This window comes from Schistocerca nitens, chromosome 11 (genome assembly GCF_023898315.1).
Source record: "Schistocerca nitens isolate TAMUIC-IGC-003100 chromosome 11, iqSchNite1.1, whole genome shotgun sequence".
NCBI classification, from domain to species: domain Eukaryota; kingdom Metazoa; phylum Arthropoda; class Insecta; order Orthoptera; family Acrididae; genus Schistocerca; species Schistocerca nitens.
Window position 1 is genome coordinate 192,159,440 of NC_064624.1, and position 19,550 is coordinate 192,178,989.

At 41.1% G+C, this 19,550-nt stretch overlaps 1 protein-coding gene across 4 annotated transcripts in view; it reads right to left on the reverse strand.

The window, feature by feature from the left end:
* Positions 1 to 19,550, reverse strand: part of LOC126213477 (neprilysin-2-like) — a 614,003-nt gene that overhangs the window by 22,565 nt on the left and 571,888 nt on the right. For 3 of the 4 annotated variants that reach the window (XM_049941253.1, XM_049941250.1, XM_049941252.1), the window contains one exon: positions 3,962 to 4,080. In XM_049941253.1, the coding sequence (XP_049797210.1) occupies positions 3,962 to 4,080 (119 nt within the window). Of the gene's footprint in view, positions 1 to 3,961; positions 4,081 to 13,321; positions 13,491 to 19,550 lie in introns of all 4 variants that reach the window. The other variant, XM_049941251.1, reaches the window with a different exon arrangement.

The window sequence follows — 19,550 nt, forward strand, 5'->3', positions numbered from 1 at the left end:
AAGCCTGTGGTCATGTGACATAAATTAGTGACGACTTAGTGTGCCAATACTCGGTGAAAGCCTGTCAATTACGGAAATGCATTCATTTTTATTGCATTGTTAGAATTTCAGTTGTAGCGAAGCTTTGATCGTGACTTCCAGTGCAATACTCACAAGTATACCGGTATATGACTGATACTGTTGTATTCAGGCTGAAGACTGGTTTGACACAAATATCTATGCTACTCTATCCTGTGCAAGCTTCAAGCTTCATCATCTTCAATAGCTAGTGCAGCCTGTATCCTTCTGAACCTGATTACTGTATTCATCTCTTGGTCTCCCTCCACAACACTTACCCCAAAACATAATTGATGATTTCTCGATGCCTCTGGATGTGTACTACCAAACAATCCTTCCTTTTAGTCAAAATTTCTTTTTCTGCCAACTCAGTTCAGTATCTTCTCATTAGGTACTTACTCAATCTACCCATTTAATCTTCATCATTCTTCTAGAGCACCTCATTTCCAAAGATCACATTCTCTTCTTGTCTGAATATGTGTGTTTCCACTCAATAATGTCTCATGGAATAATTTTCTGTGGTAACTCATCACTTAGAAAGCAAACAGTGACTGCACAGAATCACAGAAATCATATAGATACCTCTTTGAGGAGCTAGGCGTTTTCACTGCACCGTCACAATGCTTATATTCCCCCATCACAGTTTTCGAACAGTGATGTCCATAACTCCAACACTAGAGGGAAACATGACCTTTTATTAAATCCATTATTCAAGCTCCCAGTAGCTCAAACAAGTTCAGTACACAGAAGCAAACAGTTTTGATCATTTTCCCAACAAAATAAAATATCTGACAGGTAGCAACACATGTTTTAAATCTCACTTATAATCATTTCTCCTGGGCAGCTGCTAGTCCCACAATGAATTTCAAGTAAACTGATAGGGGACAAAAGAAACTTTTAAAAAAAGTGTAGTTGCATGAGTTGGACTAAAATTATAATGTATTCATTAATGTTAACACTAATCATATACACATATCACGTAAAGTGTGATTAGTTTCACATCAGTCCAAGGAAAGAATTGGAACACGTAACTCACTAACTGAACAGCATATGACATTGACATTTCACTTCCATAAGACTACACTTCTAACAAATCCCTTCAGAAAAATCTTTCCCAGCACTTCCGTTTGTATTTGACTTTAACAAATATCTCTTTTCCAAGAATGCTTTTCTTCCTATTACCAGTCAACAGTTCATTTTCTCTCTACTTCAGGCATAATCATTTTTGTTGCTGCCCAAACAACATAATTTGGCTCCTTTTGATGTTTCATTTTAATCTAATTCTATGATCACCACTTAATGTAATCTACATCTACATCTACATATATACTCCACTAGCCACCAGGCAGTGTGTGGCCGAGGGCACAATTCGCGCCTAAGTCATATTGCCCCCCCCCCCCCCCCCCCCCCTCTGTTCCACTTGCGGATCGCGCAAGGGAAAAATGACTGTCTGAACACCTCAGTATGAGCTCTTATTTCCCTTATCTTTGAATGATGATCATTGCATGATTTGAAAGTTGGTGATAATAATGTATGCTCTACATCCTCAGTGAAGATTGGATTTTGGAATTTAGTGAGCAGCCCCTTCCGTATAGCATGTCATCTATCTGCAAGTGTGTCCCACTTCAAACTTTCTATGAGATTTATAATAGAGGGAAACATTCCACGTGGGAAAAAAATATCTAAAAACAAAGATGATGTGACTTACCAAACGAAAGTGCTGGCACGTCGATAGACACACAAACAAACACAAACATACACACAAAATTCAAGCTTTTGCAACAAACTGTTGCCTCATCAGGAAAGAGGGAAGGAGAGGGAAAAACGAAAGGATGTGGGTTTTAAGGGAGAGGGTAAGGAGTCATTCCAATCCCGGGAGCGGAAAGACTTACCTTAGGGGGAAAAAAGGACGGGTATACACTCGCACACACACACATATCCATCCACACATATACACACACAAGCAGACATTTGTATGGCCTTTACAAATGTCTGCTTGTGTCTGTGTATGTGTGGATGGATGTGTGTGTGTGTGTGTGTGTGTGTGAGTGTATACCTGTCCTTTTTTCCCCCTAAGGTAAGTCTTTCCGCTCCCGGGATTGGAATGACTCCTTACCCTCTCCCTTAAAACCCACATCCTTTCGTCTTTCCCTCTCCTTCCCTCTTTCCTGATGAGGCAACAGTTTGTTGCGAAAGCTTGAATTTTGTGTGTATGTTTGTGTTTGTTTGTGTGTCTATCGACGTGCCAGCACTTTCGTTTGGTAATTCACATCATCTTTGTTTTTAGATATTTCTATGGGATTTGTAACACCCTCTCAATGGCTAAATGTACCAGTCACGAATCTTGTTGCTCTTCTTTGGACCTTCTCAATCTCGTGAATCAGACCCAACTGGTAAGGGTCCCATATAGACGAACAGTACTCTAAGACTGGATGAACTAACGTATTGTAAGCTATTTCCTTTGTTGAAGGACTGCATCGCTTCAGGATTCTACCAATAAACCGCAATGTAGAGTTCACCTTGCCCTTTACGTGTGTAATCTGATCATTCCATTTGAGATCATTTCAAATAGTCACACCCAGATACTTGATTGATGTTACTGCTTCCAAAGACTGATCATTTATTTTGTACTCATACATTAATGGGGATTTTTGCCTTGTTATACGCAGTAGGTTACACTTCCTGAGATATAACTGCCAGTCATTACACCACACATTTATTTTCTGCAAATCCTCATTGACTTGTTCACAACTTTCGTGTAATACTACTTTCCTATAGACTACAGCATCATCGGCAAACAGTCTAAGGCCGCTGTCAATACCATCAACCAGATCGTTCATGTAAATCGTAAAAAGCAGAGGACTTATTACGCTGCCCTGGGGCACTCCTGAAGTTACTCTTGTTCCTGTTGAAGTTATCCCATTCAGGACGACATACTACTCCCTGTCTGTTAGAAAACTTTCCATCCAACCGCTTATGTCATCAGATAGACCGTAAGTGCACACTTTTTGTAGCAAGCAACAGTGAGGAACTGAGTCGAACACTTTTCTAAAGTCGAGAAATATGGCATCAAGCTGGGAGCCGGTATCTAGAGCCTGTTGTATATCACGCACAAAGAGGGCCAGCTGTGTCTCGCATGACCGCTGCTTCCCAAAATCGTGCTGGTTTCTGCAGATGAGCTTCTCAGAGTCTAGAAAGGTCATTATGTCTGAACGCAAAATATGTTCCACGATTCTATAACAAATCGATGTCAGTGAAATTGGCCGGTAATTACGTGCATCTGATTTTCTGCCCTTTGTATAGATTGCTATGACCTGGGCCTTCTTCCAGTCCCGTGGAACTTTCCGCCGTTCCGATGATCTCTGATAGATGACGGTAAGAATGGAGGTATATTTGTAGCATAGTCAACACAAAATCTTATGGGGATACCGTCTGGGCCAGATGCGTTTCTGGCGTCTAAGGATCTTAACTACCGTAGATTCCATTATCCTTGTGTTATTTTTAATGTTAATCTCTTTTCAAAACACTGTGTATTCCATTCAACTACTCTTCCAAGTAGTTTGACATCTCTGATAGAATTGCGATGTCATAAGCAAATTTTATAATTTTCACCCCCCCCCCCCCCCCCCGAACTTTATTTCCCTTTCCAAATTTCTCTTTGGCTGTCTCACTCCCATCTCTGCCACTGCTTTCCTATCACGTCCTTAGATATGAATAATTGCAATCAGCTCCCTGTGCAATTTGTAGATACCCTCTTGCTCCTTGGATTTCACCCCTGCTTCCCTCAGAATTTCGAACAGTGCGTTCCAATCCAACATTGTCAAAAGCTTTGTCTAAATCTGTAAATGATCTAAATGTAGGTTTGGTTTCGTCAATGTTTTTTTGTAAGGTAAGAAATACGTACCTGGTCGTCAAAGCCGTGCGTGATCTCGTGTCCGATGACGAAGCCGATGGCGCCGTAGTTCATGTACTTGGGACGCTCGGCGCTGAAGAAAGCGCCTTGGAGGATGCCCGCTGGGAACTCTGTGGAATTTGTACACATTTCCGTCACTACGTGTACCGCTGTTCTGGGCCGAGCCCCCTCTGGCAGTAACTGGTAGCCATTCACTGAGATGTAACTGCTGAGACCAAGTCTCTTATTAAAATAACCAAAGTAGAAGGTAGAAGAATAATGATCGACATTCAATGAGGTGACACAATGGGATATTCTTAGTAAATAAAGTTCAGATAAAGACACCCAAACCAGTAAATCAGGCATCACAGACACTTTGAGCCAGCAGACGAGCGCATTACTGGAACTACGGGAGGTTAATCGAAAGACATTGAACTTTCTAGATACCACAATGATGGACAGATTTGTCATTATCGTAATCATCATCATTTGACATCTGTACTGGATATCTACATCTACATCGATATTCCACAAGCCACCTGACGGTGTGTGGCGGTCTCCCTTATACTCCAGTCTCGCATTGTTCGTGGAAAGAAAGATTGTCGGTATGCCTCTGTGTGGGCTCCAATCTCTCTGATTTTATCCTCACGGTCTCTTCGTGAGATATACGTAGCAGGGAGCAATATACTGCTTGACTCTCCAGTGAAGGTATTTTCTTGAAACTTCAACAAAAGCCCGTACCGAGCTACTGAGCGTCTCTCCTGCAGAGTCTTCCACTGGAGTTTATCTATCGTCTCCGTAACGCTTTCGCGATTACTAAATGATCCTGTAACGAAGCGCGCTGCTCTCCGTTGGATCTTCTCTATCTCTTCTATCGACCCTATCTGGTACGGATCCCACACTGCTGAGCAGTATTCGAGCGGTGGGCGAACAAGCGTACTGTAACCAACTTCCCTTGTTTTCGGATTGCATTTACTTAGGATTCTTCCAATGAATCTCAGTCTGGCATCTGCTTTACCGACGATCGACTTAATATGATCATTCCATTTTAAATCACTCCTAATGCGTACTCCCAGATAATTTATGGAATTAACTGCTTCCAGTTGCTGACCTGCTATATTGTAGCTAAATGATGAAGGATCTTTCTTTCTATGTATTTGCAGCACATTACACTTGTCTACATTGAGATAAAGTCTTCTTCCCCAGGTTCAAGTCTCCAGCTATATGCATCCACTTTGCAAGTTGCACAAGCACAACTTGCACACCTGTCTGAGACTGCAGACATGTGTGCAAGTTGCGCTTGCGTGAGTGTCTGTGTGTGTGTGCGTGTGTGTATGTGTGTCTACTGCTGACAAAGGCCTTAATGGCTAAAAACTATGATAGTGTGAATCTTTTTATTGTGCCTATCGCCACTCGGCATCTCCACTACATGGCGAGTAGCAACTTCCCTTCTCTTGTATTTTTCTGGAATTAAACATGTATTTTCACCAACATATTAAGGGTAAATTAAAGTCACCACCAACTATAATCGTATGAGTCGGGTACGTGTTTGAAATCAAACTCAAGTTTTCTTTGAACCTTTTATCTGAATAGGGAGGTCAGTAAAATGATCCAATTCTTATTTTATTCGAATTGCCCACAGTGACCTCTGCCCATACTAACTCACAGGAACTATCTACTTCAATTTCACGACAAGATAAACAGCTTCTAACAGCAACAAACATGTTACCGCAAAATGTGTTTACTCTATCCTTTCGGAACACCACTGTTGATTTATTTTTCCAGACATAGAAGAATACTTGTTTTGATTCATTTGATAGAGGTGTCCAAAGAAGCTTAATCTTCACTTTGCCATTTTTCTCTATAATTTTATAGATCTCCTGGTTACTTCTCATTTTCCATCCATCTGTAGTTTGTATTGCACCCATTATTTTTTTTAATAATTCGGCTTTCAAGTACCTCTATCCTGCCCAGCTTATAGTTCATGATTGAACACTCGCATGTATATGAACAATCCAGTTTTACCACTGTGCTATATTGTTTTAGTTTTGCTTTTCTAGATATGCATTTCTTGTTGTAGCAATCATCTGCCCATATGCTCTTTCCATTTTACTAGCTCTAACAGTAACTGCAATTTTTGTGTCCATTCTATTGTATAGATTTTCCAAGATATTTAAATTCACTAATCCTCTATATTTTAGCTGTTGGTTTTTCTTGTGTTTTACTGCATTTTTTGTGTTTTATGAACTTTGTTTTTTTCTGTTGAAATTTTGAGACCAATTCTATTCACTATTTATCCAGAAAATTGGTACGAGTAACTACATCTGCCACATTTCATGAAAGTATTGCAAAATAGTCTGCAAAATCCACACAGTTTATCTTGGCTCCATTTGTTCTGCTTCCCAGAATTATTAGTTGTGACATTTTTTGTGTCTGTGCATTGGCTTAATTGTTAATTTGTATAATTTTCTTTCTGATGATGTGTTCATTCAATATTATTATTATTGATTTTTTACATCTATTTTTGAGCTTGGACCAATAAACGTGTGTGTGTGTGTGTGTGTGTGTGTGTGTGTGTGTGTGTGTGTGTGTGCGCGTGCGCACGTGCGTGTGAGCGAGTGACTCCCTACACAGAGCTGGGGGAAGACAGGAAAAATGAATGACCTGATGATAGAGGGAGATGGACATGTGATGTCACAACACATGCTGGAGTGGAGGGGTGCATATGGCTGCAGACTGGATTGTGTGGAGAAGTCTGCTGGAGTGTGCAATGGATGTCAAGTGGCTTGCTGACTATGATAAAGGAATAGTCGTAGTTTGGAATGTGAGCTGAAAAGTGCTGGTAAATGGGTACAATAATTTAAAAAAATGTTTAAATGCCTGAAATTGTTTAATTCATCTTGAGTCAATCTATCATAAGCTCAGTTGTGCATTCTTGATCATAAATGTCATCCTCATGCTGAGCAGTAATTATTACAGCGGGCTACATCCAGTCCCTGTTATGGGACACACCTATGGTAACTGGACATTCTCCATATGGGAAGATTCCCAGATATGCTATATTTGCCTAATTTTGTTTTATTCTTACTATTCTTCTTCTTATTATTACTACACACAAATCATAATTTTTTCCCTTTTGTTTGTCTACTGACTAAGGCTACCCATTACTTGCATTCCCAAAAAAATAAATATCAATAGAAATTCCCCATTCTCCCAGTATCAAACTTCCTAGCTTAATAGGAGTTATATTTTTTTGCACTGTACACTTTAGCAAATGTTCACAATAATCTCAGCAGTCGTTTCTCTACGATTCATTTCTGTTTCATATGAAACATATGTATGATGAAAATATTGCTTCTCACACTAGATCTCAACTGAACTGTTCCATATAGTCTAGAGACTAATCTTGAGAGAAATTTTTCAGTAAATGAATGGATACTACCAGATTTAACAAATTCAAAAGTTGAACTGATCATTTCTGTCACGTATCATTTGCAGCATTAATCAATAAGAAATAATAAAGAATAAATTTAAGAGTCACTGGTTAATTAAACACAAAACTGAAATTATGTTTTTTGATGTAAATATTAAACTAAATGTGAAGTACAATGTTTTTAAATATTTACTTATATTGTGACCCAAAAGCATGTTCAGTTACTGTCCTATAATATTACTTAACCAATATTGTACCCAGTCATACTTCAATAAGTAATCACATTTTGCAATTCTAATGTAAAGCAACTACTCTGCATGCACAAAAAGCTCAACAAACAGAACATACATGCATCTAAATCTACTAATAGACTAATTCAGGCAAGCAACATAATGCAGTCAACAAATGTAAGCTCTTTGGAAATAAACAAAATAAAAACATGGAAAATAATTCTCAAAATTTAGTTTACCAAATGCTGCTTCTTTCACCTTGACCAGATACAATGTTTCCAGATTATTATATGTAAATACAGAGTTGCCGGCAGTAACATGAGAGAGATTTTTTTCTATTGAATAGTATTAGACTTCAAAGAGGGGGATCTTCAGTGGTTTGTCGAACCCCTAAATATCTCTACAGAATAAAAAATTTGAAATTTTTCTGCACATAGATATGCCATTAAGCAACATATGCATCGAATATGTGAAGGTTTGACTGCATGTTTTATATGAAGGCTATTACTCAAAGTTCGTGTAACATCTGTATTCTACGTATGAATGTAAATTTTTACCAAAGTAGTTTGTCTATGCATTCAAAAAGGATCTTTGCAAAGCTTTGATTGCTATTGTTGTTGTTATTATTATTATATGATACAGTATAGATGGTGATTTGATTTTGGTGTATAATTTTACTTAAAGAGTTATTTTTCACTTTTCAAGTCTTGGTGAACCTTTTAGTTTTTTCTTAGTCTGAGCACATGAGCAAATACACATTTACATGGCACTTTTAAGTGTTTTTAGCATGTTCCTGTTAAAATGGCTCATCTCTGTTCAGACTTTATGCTCCGTGCACTTGTACAACCTAAAACTTTTACTGTTGGCGTATTTATTTGCACTGACAGAAAAGCACTTCATTCTGACAACCTGAGACGTTTTCATTGTGTCACCTGTTTTATTTATGGATACGTTGCCAACTTGTCAACAGACATCTAGAGGGTGGTGAGAAATTGTATGGGAAGCTTGTAAGGCTATTATAGAGTAGGCCGTACTGAGGAATAATTGCTACAAAAAAAATTTAATACAGGGTGTTTATAAATGAATATCGGGTTTTTAACTTAGTTATAAATGATATGTCAAATGAAAGAGCAACTCAAACAGTTTTACCAAGAACCGTATAAATGTTCAATGTGAGCACCATTTGTCACACGGCACACATCAAGTCTACAGCCGAGTTCTTTCCCAACGTTGATAAGTGTGTCTTCAGTGATGGTAGCAACAGCTGCTTCAATCCGGTTTCTTAATTCAGGGAGGTCTGCCGGTAGCGGAGGCACGTACACAAGATCCTCGATGAAGCCCCAAAGGAAAAAAAATCGCACGGCATTAGGTCGGGTGAACGTGGAGGCCACGCAAAGCAAGCCCTGTCATTGGGCCCCTCGTGGCCTATCCAGTGCTCGTGTACAGTGAAGTTCAACCAATCGCGTACTTCGCTACGCCAGTGCACAAATTGAACATTTATAAGGTTCTTGGTAAAACTGTTTGAGTTGTTCTTTCAATTGACATATCACTTATAACTGTAATTTTAAGGTAATAAAATTTATAAAGCTTTAAAACCCCGATATTCATTTATAAACACTATATACATTGCACCGTGTCCAAGTTAATTAGAACTGAAGTTAGTCAATCAGGTTGTCATGCATGCAAATTCAAGCAACCCACCAGAGACGGGGTCACCAGACGTGTTCTCGGTTTGGTTTCCTAAAACCGAAGAAGAGAGAGATGCAAAAACTGGACACGGGACAGTAGTAAGACCAAACCCGAGCCAAAGGCTGAGCAGTCTCGTGTGATGTCATCTACGCTAGGAGAACAACTCACATGAATTGTATCTGGTGGGCCAATTGAAACTGTGCAACTTCAGTGCTAATTAAACATATCAAATTTATTTCTTAACAATTATTTCCAAGCACAAGCTACCTTGCAACACCCTTACAAGCTTTTCCAACTGTTTCTGACTGTTCTGCACCCAGGGTGATTCAAAAGGTTGTGCACAAGCTGAAGGAGAAGATAGAGAAGTCAGTATACAACTTTGGGATAGGAAGACGGCAGATGAATTTACTCCAGTACTATTTTAAACACAAGACTATTTTAAAAACAAAGAAGACTGAAGTCTGTCTCTAGTGAAGAAATGTCACTGGATCTCACTCCAAAAAAATCTAATGACTCTGAAAATTGTTAATTATCTTAGATTATTTTTACATATCACTCCCTTTCCCCCCTTCTGACAGTCTATTCTATATCCGAATCCCGCTCAGCTACTGCCAGATCTGGGTGCTGACGAGTCCTCCCATTTGGCTCGGTCCTCCCACCACTTTTCTTCCTCTAGTTGCTGCCGGATCACACATCTCCTTTCCACAGATATTCTCACTTCCATTTTCCACCGTGTTCTTAGGTGCCCTCTGGGTCTTTTTCCATCCATCTTTAGTTCTTCCATAATTTTGAGAAGTCTCTGCCCACACATCCTCTTAACATGTCCATACTATCTTAATCTCTTTTTTTCGTTTTCTTCTCTCATACTTTCTTGTATAAGGTCCTTTCTAACATCTACATTCCTTACTCTGTCCATTCTTGTTTTCCCCTTAACTGCTCTGAGAAATTTCATTTCCCCTGCTAGCAGTCTGCTCCAGACCCTTTCTGTCATTGTCCATGTTTCTCCTCCATAGGTAACGACAGGGAAGTAATAACTCTTATACATAAGGTGTTTTGCTTTTTCTGAAACTTCCTTATTCCAAATCAGGTGTTTTAATGTTTGGTAGAAATTGCCTCCCTTCTGTAACCTCCTATTAATTTCGTTTGTGATTCTTCCATCACTAGATATTTCACTCGCTAAATAAGTGGTCTCTTCCAAATACCATTACTTATCTCTTATCTTTATTTATTTTTAATCCATACCTTTTCATTATTTCCTTCCACACATCAAGCTGTAACTATACATGTACCTCTTTATCGCCCCATATTACCATATCATCTGCAAAAATCATCTTTTTGTTTTTTTCTTTTACTGTATCTTTAACTGCCCTATTCATTCCCTCCATCACAACATTAAAAAGTTTAAGCCCTTGTCTTATTTCGAAGTATTCAGAGCTCCCCATGGTGTTCTAATTTTACAAATGTGTCCTCCGTACATTCTCTTTATTACATTAAGTATCCATCTTCTATAGCTATCTTCTTCGTTTCTTCCCACAGTCTTTCCCTGTTAACTGAGTCATATGACTTTTCTATATCTATAAAAACCATTACCACCCTTTTGTTATACTCCCAACTTTTTTCCATCAGTTGACGGACAAAAAATATCAGGTCGATCGTGCTTCTTCCTTTCCTAAACCCATACTGTTCTTCACTCAGCTCCTTCTGTATCTTTTCACTTATTCAATTTAGTAAAATTCTTTCAAAAATCTTGACTGTATGACTCATAAGGGTTATTTCTCTGTAGTTTGTACAAAATCTTTTATTGCCTTTTTTGAAGATGGGAACAATGTCTCCTCTTCTCCAATCATCAGGTACTGTACTGTTTCTCCACAGTCTTGATAGTACTCCATACAGCCACTGCATTCCCACTGGACCTGTTGCTCTTATCACGCCCACTGATACTTCATCAGGTCCTGGGGCTTTCCCCCATTCATCTTCTTCACAGCTATTTCCATTTCTTCCCGCGTAAATTCTCCTAATTCTGCTTCCCAACTTCTATCAATTTCTCCATTATTTGTTGTTTCCTCGTGTACCTGCTCCTCAGTGTTTGACAGTTTCTTAAAATGTTCCCTCCAGAGATCTTTTATATTCCCTGGATCTTCAATCACAGTACCTTATGACAGTTACGTGGGTGAAATGTCAAACGTTTCAAACAATTCCAAAAGCTACGGTTTGATACGAGCATCAGTCATTTTCGATTAGGTTTTCGTGAGACCCCCTTCCCATTACCACCCAAAGGTGCTTAGATAACGTTATCCCAGTAGTATTTTACATTTCAGATAACAAGCCGTGTGTGTGCCAATTTTGGATGGAATTACCCCGGTCATTCCAGATTCGTGTTTAACAAGTCACTCCCATCGTACTGCCACTCTGATTCGTAGTGGTTAAGTGTCACTGAGACTGGCACAAATCAACCCAAAACTAAGTGAGTTATAGTGGTACGTTGAGTTTTTAATTTTTTTTTTTTTTTTACTGATTTTGTCCGTCTAGGGAACGCGTTAAACAACTATTTTTCAATGTACATTTCTCCTATTGCGCTCCTCCTCTTTTCTCTTCTGCCAATATGTCTTCATCCTCTCTCTGTGCTGCTCCCTTCGGTCTTCTGTCCACACTGTTCCTCCAGTTCTTCTCTTCTTCACTTCAAATCCTTCCAAATGTTGAATTTTGTCTCTCATTAAGTCTCTGTTGGTTATATCATCTTCTCCTATACCCATCTCCTCTAAGTCTGCTTTGACTTCTTTGAACCAGGTAATTTGGGTTCTGGGGTTCTTGTCAAAAAACATGAATATTTTCTTTGTCAGCCTTTCATCATTCATTCTTTTCAAATGGGCGTAAAAGCTTACTCTTCTCTTCCTAATAGTATCTCCAACTTTCTCAATTTTGTCATACACTTCTCTATTACTTCTAAGCTTCCAAGTCCCATTCTCAAACCTCGGCCCAAGTACTCTTCTAATGATTTTTCACTCCTTTTTTGCTATACCTTTCATTTCCTTGTTAGTGTTCATTGTTAAACATTCAGATGCATACAGACACTCTGGCTTAATCACAGTGTTGTAGTGCCTTATTTTTGCGTTAATTGATACTGACTTCTTGTTGTACACATTCTTTGTTAGCTGGAATGCCATTTCCATTTTTCTTGTTCTTGTTTTATTTCCTTCTTTATCTGAAGCATTGGGCTGGATGATTTCCCCTAAATATTTGAAATTAGAAACCTTCTTTATCTGGCCATACTTTGTAATCATATTGTTCGGTGCCTCTTTTACATTGGTTAGGTACTCTGTCTTTTCAAAGGAGATTTTCAGTCCTGCTTTTTCTGCTGTTTCATTCAGAATATTGATCTGTTTGACTGTTTCTTCCAAACCTCCTGCCAGAATCGCTACGTCATCAGCAAAAGCGAGGCAATCTACTTCTAATCCATCCTTTATTCTTCCTAATCTGATTTTTTGTATTCCTTCTTCAGTCGTTTTCTTCCTCCACTCTCTAATAACTTTTTCTAACACACAGTTGAATAGGGTAGGTGACAACCCATCTCCTTGTCTTAATCCTGTTCTGATTTAGTTTTTAATTATTTTTAAATGTAACCCACCTCTAAAGGAGCTATGGGTATCTCTTGTCTCCTGGCAGTAAAGCACACACGCACGCCCCCTCCCTCCCCCCCACCCCCCTCACACACACACACACACACACACACACACACACACACACACACACACACACACCTTGGTTGCTGGGATTTGGCTGGAAAAAAAAACAACCCCTCCCCCTTCCTGGTCACCACTTCAGTACAAAATGAAATATATGTAAAAAAAAAGCAGCTTTGATATAATGCCAAACAGTTCCTCAGCAGTAATAACAGCAAATGAATCTCAGAATTGTGAACACTCTGACGCACAAAAAGTTACCCTCCGGATCTCTCAACACTCGTATGCCGCAGACACCGTTCCTCGGGTTCTGCTGACAGTTGCGGCGCAGAGTACTCACGTATGGAGTTCTCGATGGAGCTGTAGAAGGCGTTGACAATGGCGGGCCGGCCGTGGGTGATCCACTCGGTCTTGTTGACGGGCTGCCGCAGCCGGCTGAAGGAGTAGTTGGTGCCGAATTTGGTCAGGTTGAGCACACTCTCCAGGTAGAGGGTCGGGCTGACGTCCAGCTACAAGGGTACACTCGTGGGCAAAACACGTGGCAGAGCACTAGCGTACGAGGTGAGAAGCGCGTGCGGTGCTCGAGAGAAGACTACGGGACTGCCCGGTGGCTGACAATCCTACAGCAAAGCCTCTACGTACGGGGCAGGATTCCTGTACTCGGTCTCTCCAGGTTTCCCACTGTCAGAAGGTGGAGTTCTGATAACACAGAGGCCTCATTATAGTGCCCGATCAAAAAGTTTTGTGGAGTGTCTAGGGAAGCCTTAATGGCCAGACATCCAATTGTCGGGAACCCTACAGGAGATCTTCTGTGTACGGCGTGGGAGGATTCTATTCGGCCGTAGTTGAACCCGCAGTGCTTCCTATTGGGGCAGAGTAGGTTCTGACATAACAAACACATAATCTGATACTTCACCAGAATATCCAATGTAATCTTTTTCTACAAAATCTAGGGAAATCGTGACGGGTTTTAAAATGAAACAATACCGGAGAAGGAAAGTTGCTACTCACCATATAGGGGAGATGCTGAGTCGTGATAGGCACAATAAAAAGATTCCCATCCTCGTACACAAACAAATCTCCCGAGCCTTATCTTTCCAGTCTCCCACCACCTGCCAAAGTCCCACAGTCCGCCCACAGAGGAGCATTCCCTCGTAACTCGGTACCGTCCGGGACTGCAGCAACCGAATTACATTCTCCGCCAGGGTTTCGATTACCTCTCCTCGTGCCCTGAAATGAGAAATGTCCTACCCACTATCCTTCCCACCCCTCCTACCGTGGTATTCCTCTGTCCACCGAACCTACACAATATACTCGTCCGTCCTTACACGACCCCTGCTCCCGATCCCTTACCTCGTGGCTCGTACCCCAGTAATAGACCTAGATGCGAGACCTGTCCCATACATCCTCCTACCACCACCTACTCCAGTCCAGTCACTAACATCACCTATCCCATCAAAGGCAGGGCTGTGAAACCAGTCATGTGATTTACAAGCTAAGCTGCAACCTCTGTCCCGCATTCTACGTAGGCACGACAACCGGCAAGCTGTCTGTCCGCACGAACGGCCACCGACAAACTGCGGCCGAGAAACCAGTCGACCAGCCTGTTGCTGAACACGCTGCCAAACACGATACCCCTCATCTCAGTGACTGCTTCACAGCCTGTGCCGTCCAGATCCTTCCCACTGACACCAGGTTTTCTGAATTGCGCAGGTGGGGACTTTCCCTGCAATACATCCTACGTTCCCGCAACCCTCCTGGCCTCGACCTTCGTCAGTCACTGTCCTCACCCATCCGGCCCCCTCCCTGTTCCCATTCCAGCACTACACAGCCGTCATTTCACCGCCACACTCAGTCTTTTAATTTTATTTATTTTTATTTCTCTCTTTTCCGCTACTTAGCCCCTCCCCCCTCCACACCTTCTGTCCTGCCCACTGTCTGCCACTCCCCCCCCATACTATCCCTCCCCCTCCCCACCCCAGTCGCCACTCCCGTCATGTACTGGTGCTGCTGTTCGCAGTGTGGTCTCAGCTCTCTGAGACTGCAGACGTGTGTGCAAATTGTGTTTATGTGTGTGTGTGTATGTGTGTGTGTGCGCACGTGTGTCTCCTGCTGACAAAGGCCTCAATGGCCGAAAGCTATGATTGTGTGAATCTTTTTATTGTGCCTATCGTGACTCAGCATCTCCACTATACGGTGAGCAGCAACTTTCCTTCTCCGATATTGTTACATTCCATCCTGTATTTCCTATAGTTGGGTTTTAACACGAAATTTACAAATCGACGAGTGTCTCGACTGAACAGTTTGCTCTTCTTTTGCCTCTGATTGTGGTGCTGTGTTCACTTTTGAGAGCATACAGTTTTAACAGTCAGGGGTAACGAGACTAACACATTTCGGTGGGTGCAACTGACACCGGTCGTGCGAGTCCCGTAGCCTTTCAGCACGGCACACAAAACACTTACCTGTAATACGGTGGCTACTTCCCTGTATGTCGGGTTCAGTTATCCTCTTGTTAGCTCAGCAGGAAAGGTCAAAACTGCAGTCAGGAGCAGCACCAAGCGGGGGATTCGACATTACGGGAAGACTGGAATGGGATTTTCAAAAATTGTCCCGGAGAGCACATCACTAGACTCTGAGCAGTGGCGGTCAGATCGACAGACTGGGAAAGTTGCAGCGATTTGTGGCCGGAGCCAGGAGTTGTTAATGTTAATCTTATAGGCCATGCAGGCAAACTCCAGGAGGTGGCATCACGTATAATGTCTTAGCAGCCAAATTGGCAGATGCATACAAACCAGCTGGCATTTCAATTGTACGGTGAGGCATGCTGGTGGCTCTGATGAGACAGCCTTACTCTGAGGTTGTGAAATACCAGAACTGCCAAGTCTTATCATTTTTGCATTCTGATTGCAGACATTCTCATTTAGTATCTGGACTGATAATCAGATCCAAAAGAGTCAGAAAAATGTACTTTTGTGACGGAAAATGTCTACTCGTTAAAAACGGCTACTGGAGGTCTGCCTTCACAAAACTACTACTATTTCCATTGTTTTTGTGATGCTCCAAATACGGATATGCTATCCTCAGAAGACGCCCTTTATTTAAGAACCTTATTTTTTTCCCCAGTGGTGGTTTACATGTCAAAAAGAAAGTCTATTATGAACGACTGACAGGCAGATGGTGAAGACATTGGACAATTCATACCTGTTATTCTGTCAGTGTAACATGCTGCTATGATGAAACTCCATTTTGGGTAGAGAATATCTGAATATTTTGATCTCCATTTGGGAGGGGAGAGCCCCAGATAAATTTCTAAAGCTGGGGAAATGTATGAATTACACTATTATGGCTACTGACCAGACATACATCTGCCCTTGTGAAAGGAATATGCCACATTCACATGCCACGTAGAACAAAACACAACGCCTTCTCTCCTTACTAAGGGTTCAGCAAGAGTTGTAATTGCCAGTTATCATTCTCATGTGGTTTTCTGCCAGCCCACCACCAGTTGTACATGAAATGTAACAGAAACATTGCACGGTACAGTTCCCGAGTAATTGTGAGTAACAGAATTTCAAACAGGAAACAACCCTCGATGTATTACACAGTGGTATTTCTTGGGGCTGCCCTTTGGTGGTTTCTCAAAATTTGCTAAGGAGCTCTTTCTTTTAAGGTTATTGGTCAGAGAATGTTTAATGCTGAACTATTGGCTATACAGGGAATATCAGTAATTAAATTTACAGTGAGTGCCCTAAAGTACATGCACCCAAAATGCGCAAATTAAGTGTCATCACCAACAATGAGACTTTCGAAAGTAATACAGTCACTCAAAATACACACAGTTTTTCCTTCTTCTTCTTGCATCAAATGTGGCCAACAATGCAGCATATAAAGGAGATATTTTTTAAAATTAGGTTCTCCTTTATATCTTCTCACTACTCTTTCTTTCTCTCACTCTGATGTTGTTTCTGTTCCTTTTTTTCTTGAAAACTGTTGAAGCTTTTATTTTGTTTCTCAATTCCTCTCTGTTTGAATGTCGTCATCAGCTGTGTTCATCTCTCCTGAGTATTTTTATCTCAGATTCACCGATTTCTTGTTATTGACATATTGGAACATTCTTTTCATTAATCTATTGTCCTCCATTCTATTCACATGTCCAAAGAAACTGGTCCACATTGTGTTGATTGTGTCTGAGACTTTTGGAGCCTTTTTTGTAGAACTCTCTGTTATTGTGCAGCTTGTAGTTGCAGTTTTCATTTCTGTTGGGTTCCAGAGTTCTGCAAAGAAATCCCCCCCCGCCACTATATCTTCCTTTAAGTGTGGCAGTGCATTCGGCTGGTTCGCAGTAATGAATATATTTTTTTTTATTTTTCTTTTATTTTTTTTTATTTTTAAATGGTAGACTCCTTGGGGAGCTCATACGCCTTCTCATTTTCTGAGAGTTGTTTGCTCCTTCGTTCAGTCCATTGGTTTGAATGACGTCTCTCAGGTATCTAAACTTTGGAGCTTTGTTAATTTTTCCAAACTGTGTTTTCTATGAATCAGGAACACCTATGATATTTGCGATGTACTCTATTTTGGATTTTGAGATTTGTAGGCCTGCTTTCCTTTAACCCCTCTGAGGTGTGACTTTTGGTGATAGCTGATTGTATTTCCTTGTCAAAAACTGCCAAGATCATCCATAAAGTTCAGCATTTGATTCTGATCCGACTTTGTGTTTCATTCCTAGTTTTATTTGTTCATTTATTCCAGCTTTCTGTAATGCATTTTCCCATTCTCTTATGATTTTTTACAAAACATAGTTGTAGGGTACACGGGAGAGTCCATCCCCCTGTTGGACTCCGAATTACAAGTGGTTCAGAAATTTCTGATCAGACTTAAATTTTCCTTTCAGTACATTCACTTTTTGTTAGAATGTCAACTTTTTTCTTAAACAAATCACCACTTGTACTTTTACATTAACATGTCAGAAATGTCAAAAATCCTGCTTGTGTACAATACAGTTGCTTTTACTCAATATACAGTAATGGGCATATGATATAATACCTCTTCTGAAATATCGTTTATGTATGTGTGTAAGTTCTTAGAAACTACTGAGTAGACTGTATTGATGATGGCAGAATTATAATGCCATATCTGCCTAGCTTCAAAATGAGGAAAACTGAGATTAGATAGGGCTGGATGGTTCTGTGAGGACAGAAGGTACTGCCGTGCCTTGGAAAAGTTCGGCCTGCAAATTCTGAATTTTTTAAAGTTTGATTACTATGCACAGCCACGCCGTAGAGACCAGCTGGCCGATCTGCAAATACAGTAAGCCACCGAACGATACTGTCGACATTACGGCGAAACATTTCAGGTAGGCGGAAGTCGCGACACAGGTTGACGGTCGAGTGCGTAGAACAGCTGACACTGTCTGTTTTGAGGGGCTTCCAGTACTTTCTAAGTTAGTCCTGGCTGCTTTATTTGTGTTTTTTGGGATCTTATATCAACTTTTTACACAGTACGATATTGCTAGGGACTGTGCTCGTTGCGACGGTCGACACGCTCCCAGCTGATGTTCAAAGTTGCAGAGAGCAGAGTGAGGTAATGTTTTGTAACTTAGGCACTTGTGCCCTATCGAGAAACTCATACGTTGCAAATTTAACCATTTCCTGGCAGATTAAAACTGTGTGCCAGACCGAGACTCGAACTCAGGACCTTTGCCTTTTACGGGCAAGTGCTCTACCAACTGAGATACCCAAGCACGACTCACACTCTGTCCTCAAAGCTTCACTTCCACCAGTATGTCGTCTGCTACCTTCCAAACTTCACAGAAGCTCTCCTGCAAACTTCACAGAAGCTCTCCTGCAAACCTTGCAGAAGTAGCACTCCTGGAAGAAAGGATATTGCAGAGACATGGCTTAACCTCAGCCTGGGGGATGTTTCCAGAATGAGATTTTCACTCTGCAGCGGAGTGTGTGCCCGTTATGAAATTTCCTGTCAGATTAAAACTGTGTGCCGGACCGAGACTCAAACTCGAGACCTTTGCCTTTTGCGGGCAAGTCTGAAAGGTAAGAGACGAGGTACTGGTGGAAGTAAAATTGTGAGGACGGGTCGTGAGTCGTGCACAGGTAGCTTAGTCGGTAGAGCACTTGCTCGCAAAAGGAATAACTCCCGATTTCCAGCCTCGGTCCGGCACACAGTTTTAATCTGCCAGGAAGTTTCATATCAGTGCACACTCCACTGTAGAGTGAAAATCTCGTTCTGGAAACATCCCCCCAGCTGTGGCTAAGCCACGTCTTTGCAATATCCTTTCTTTCAGGAGTGCTAGTTCTGCAAGGTTCGCAGGAGAGCTTCTGTAAAGTTTGGAAGGTGGGAGACAAGGTACTGGCAGAAGTAAAGCTGTGAGGATGGGTCGTGAGTTGTGCTCGGGTAGCTCAGATGGTAGAGCACTTGCCCGAGAAAGGCAAGGGTCCCGAGTTCGATTCTCGGTCCGGCACACAGTTTTAATCTGCCAGGAAGTTTCATATCAGTGCACACTCCACTGTAGAGTGAAAATCTCGTTCTGGAAACATCCCCCCAGCTGTGGCTAA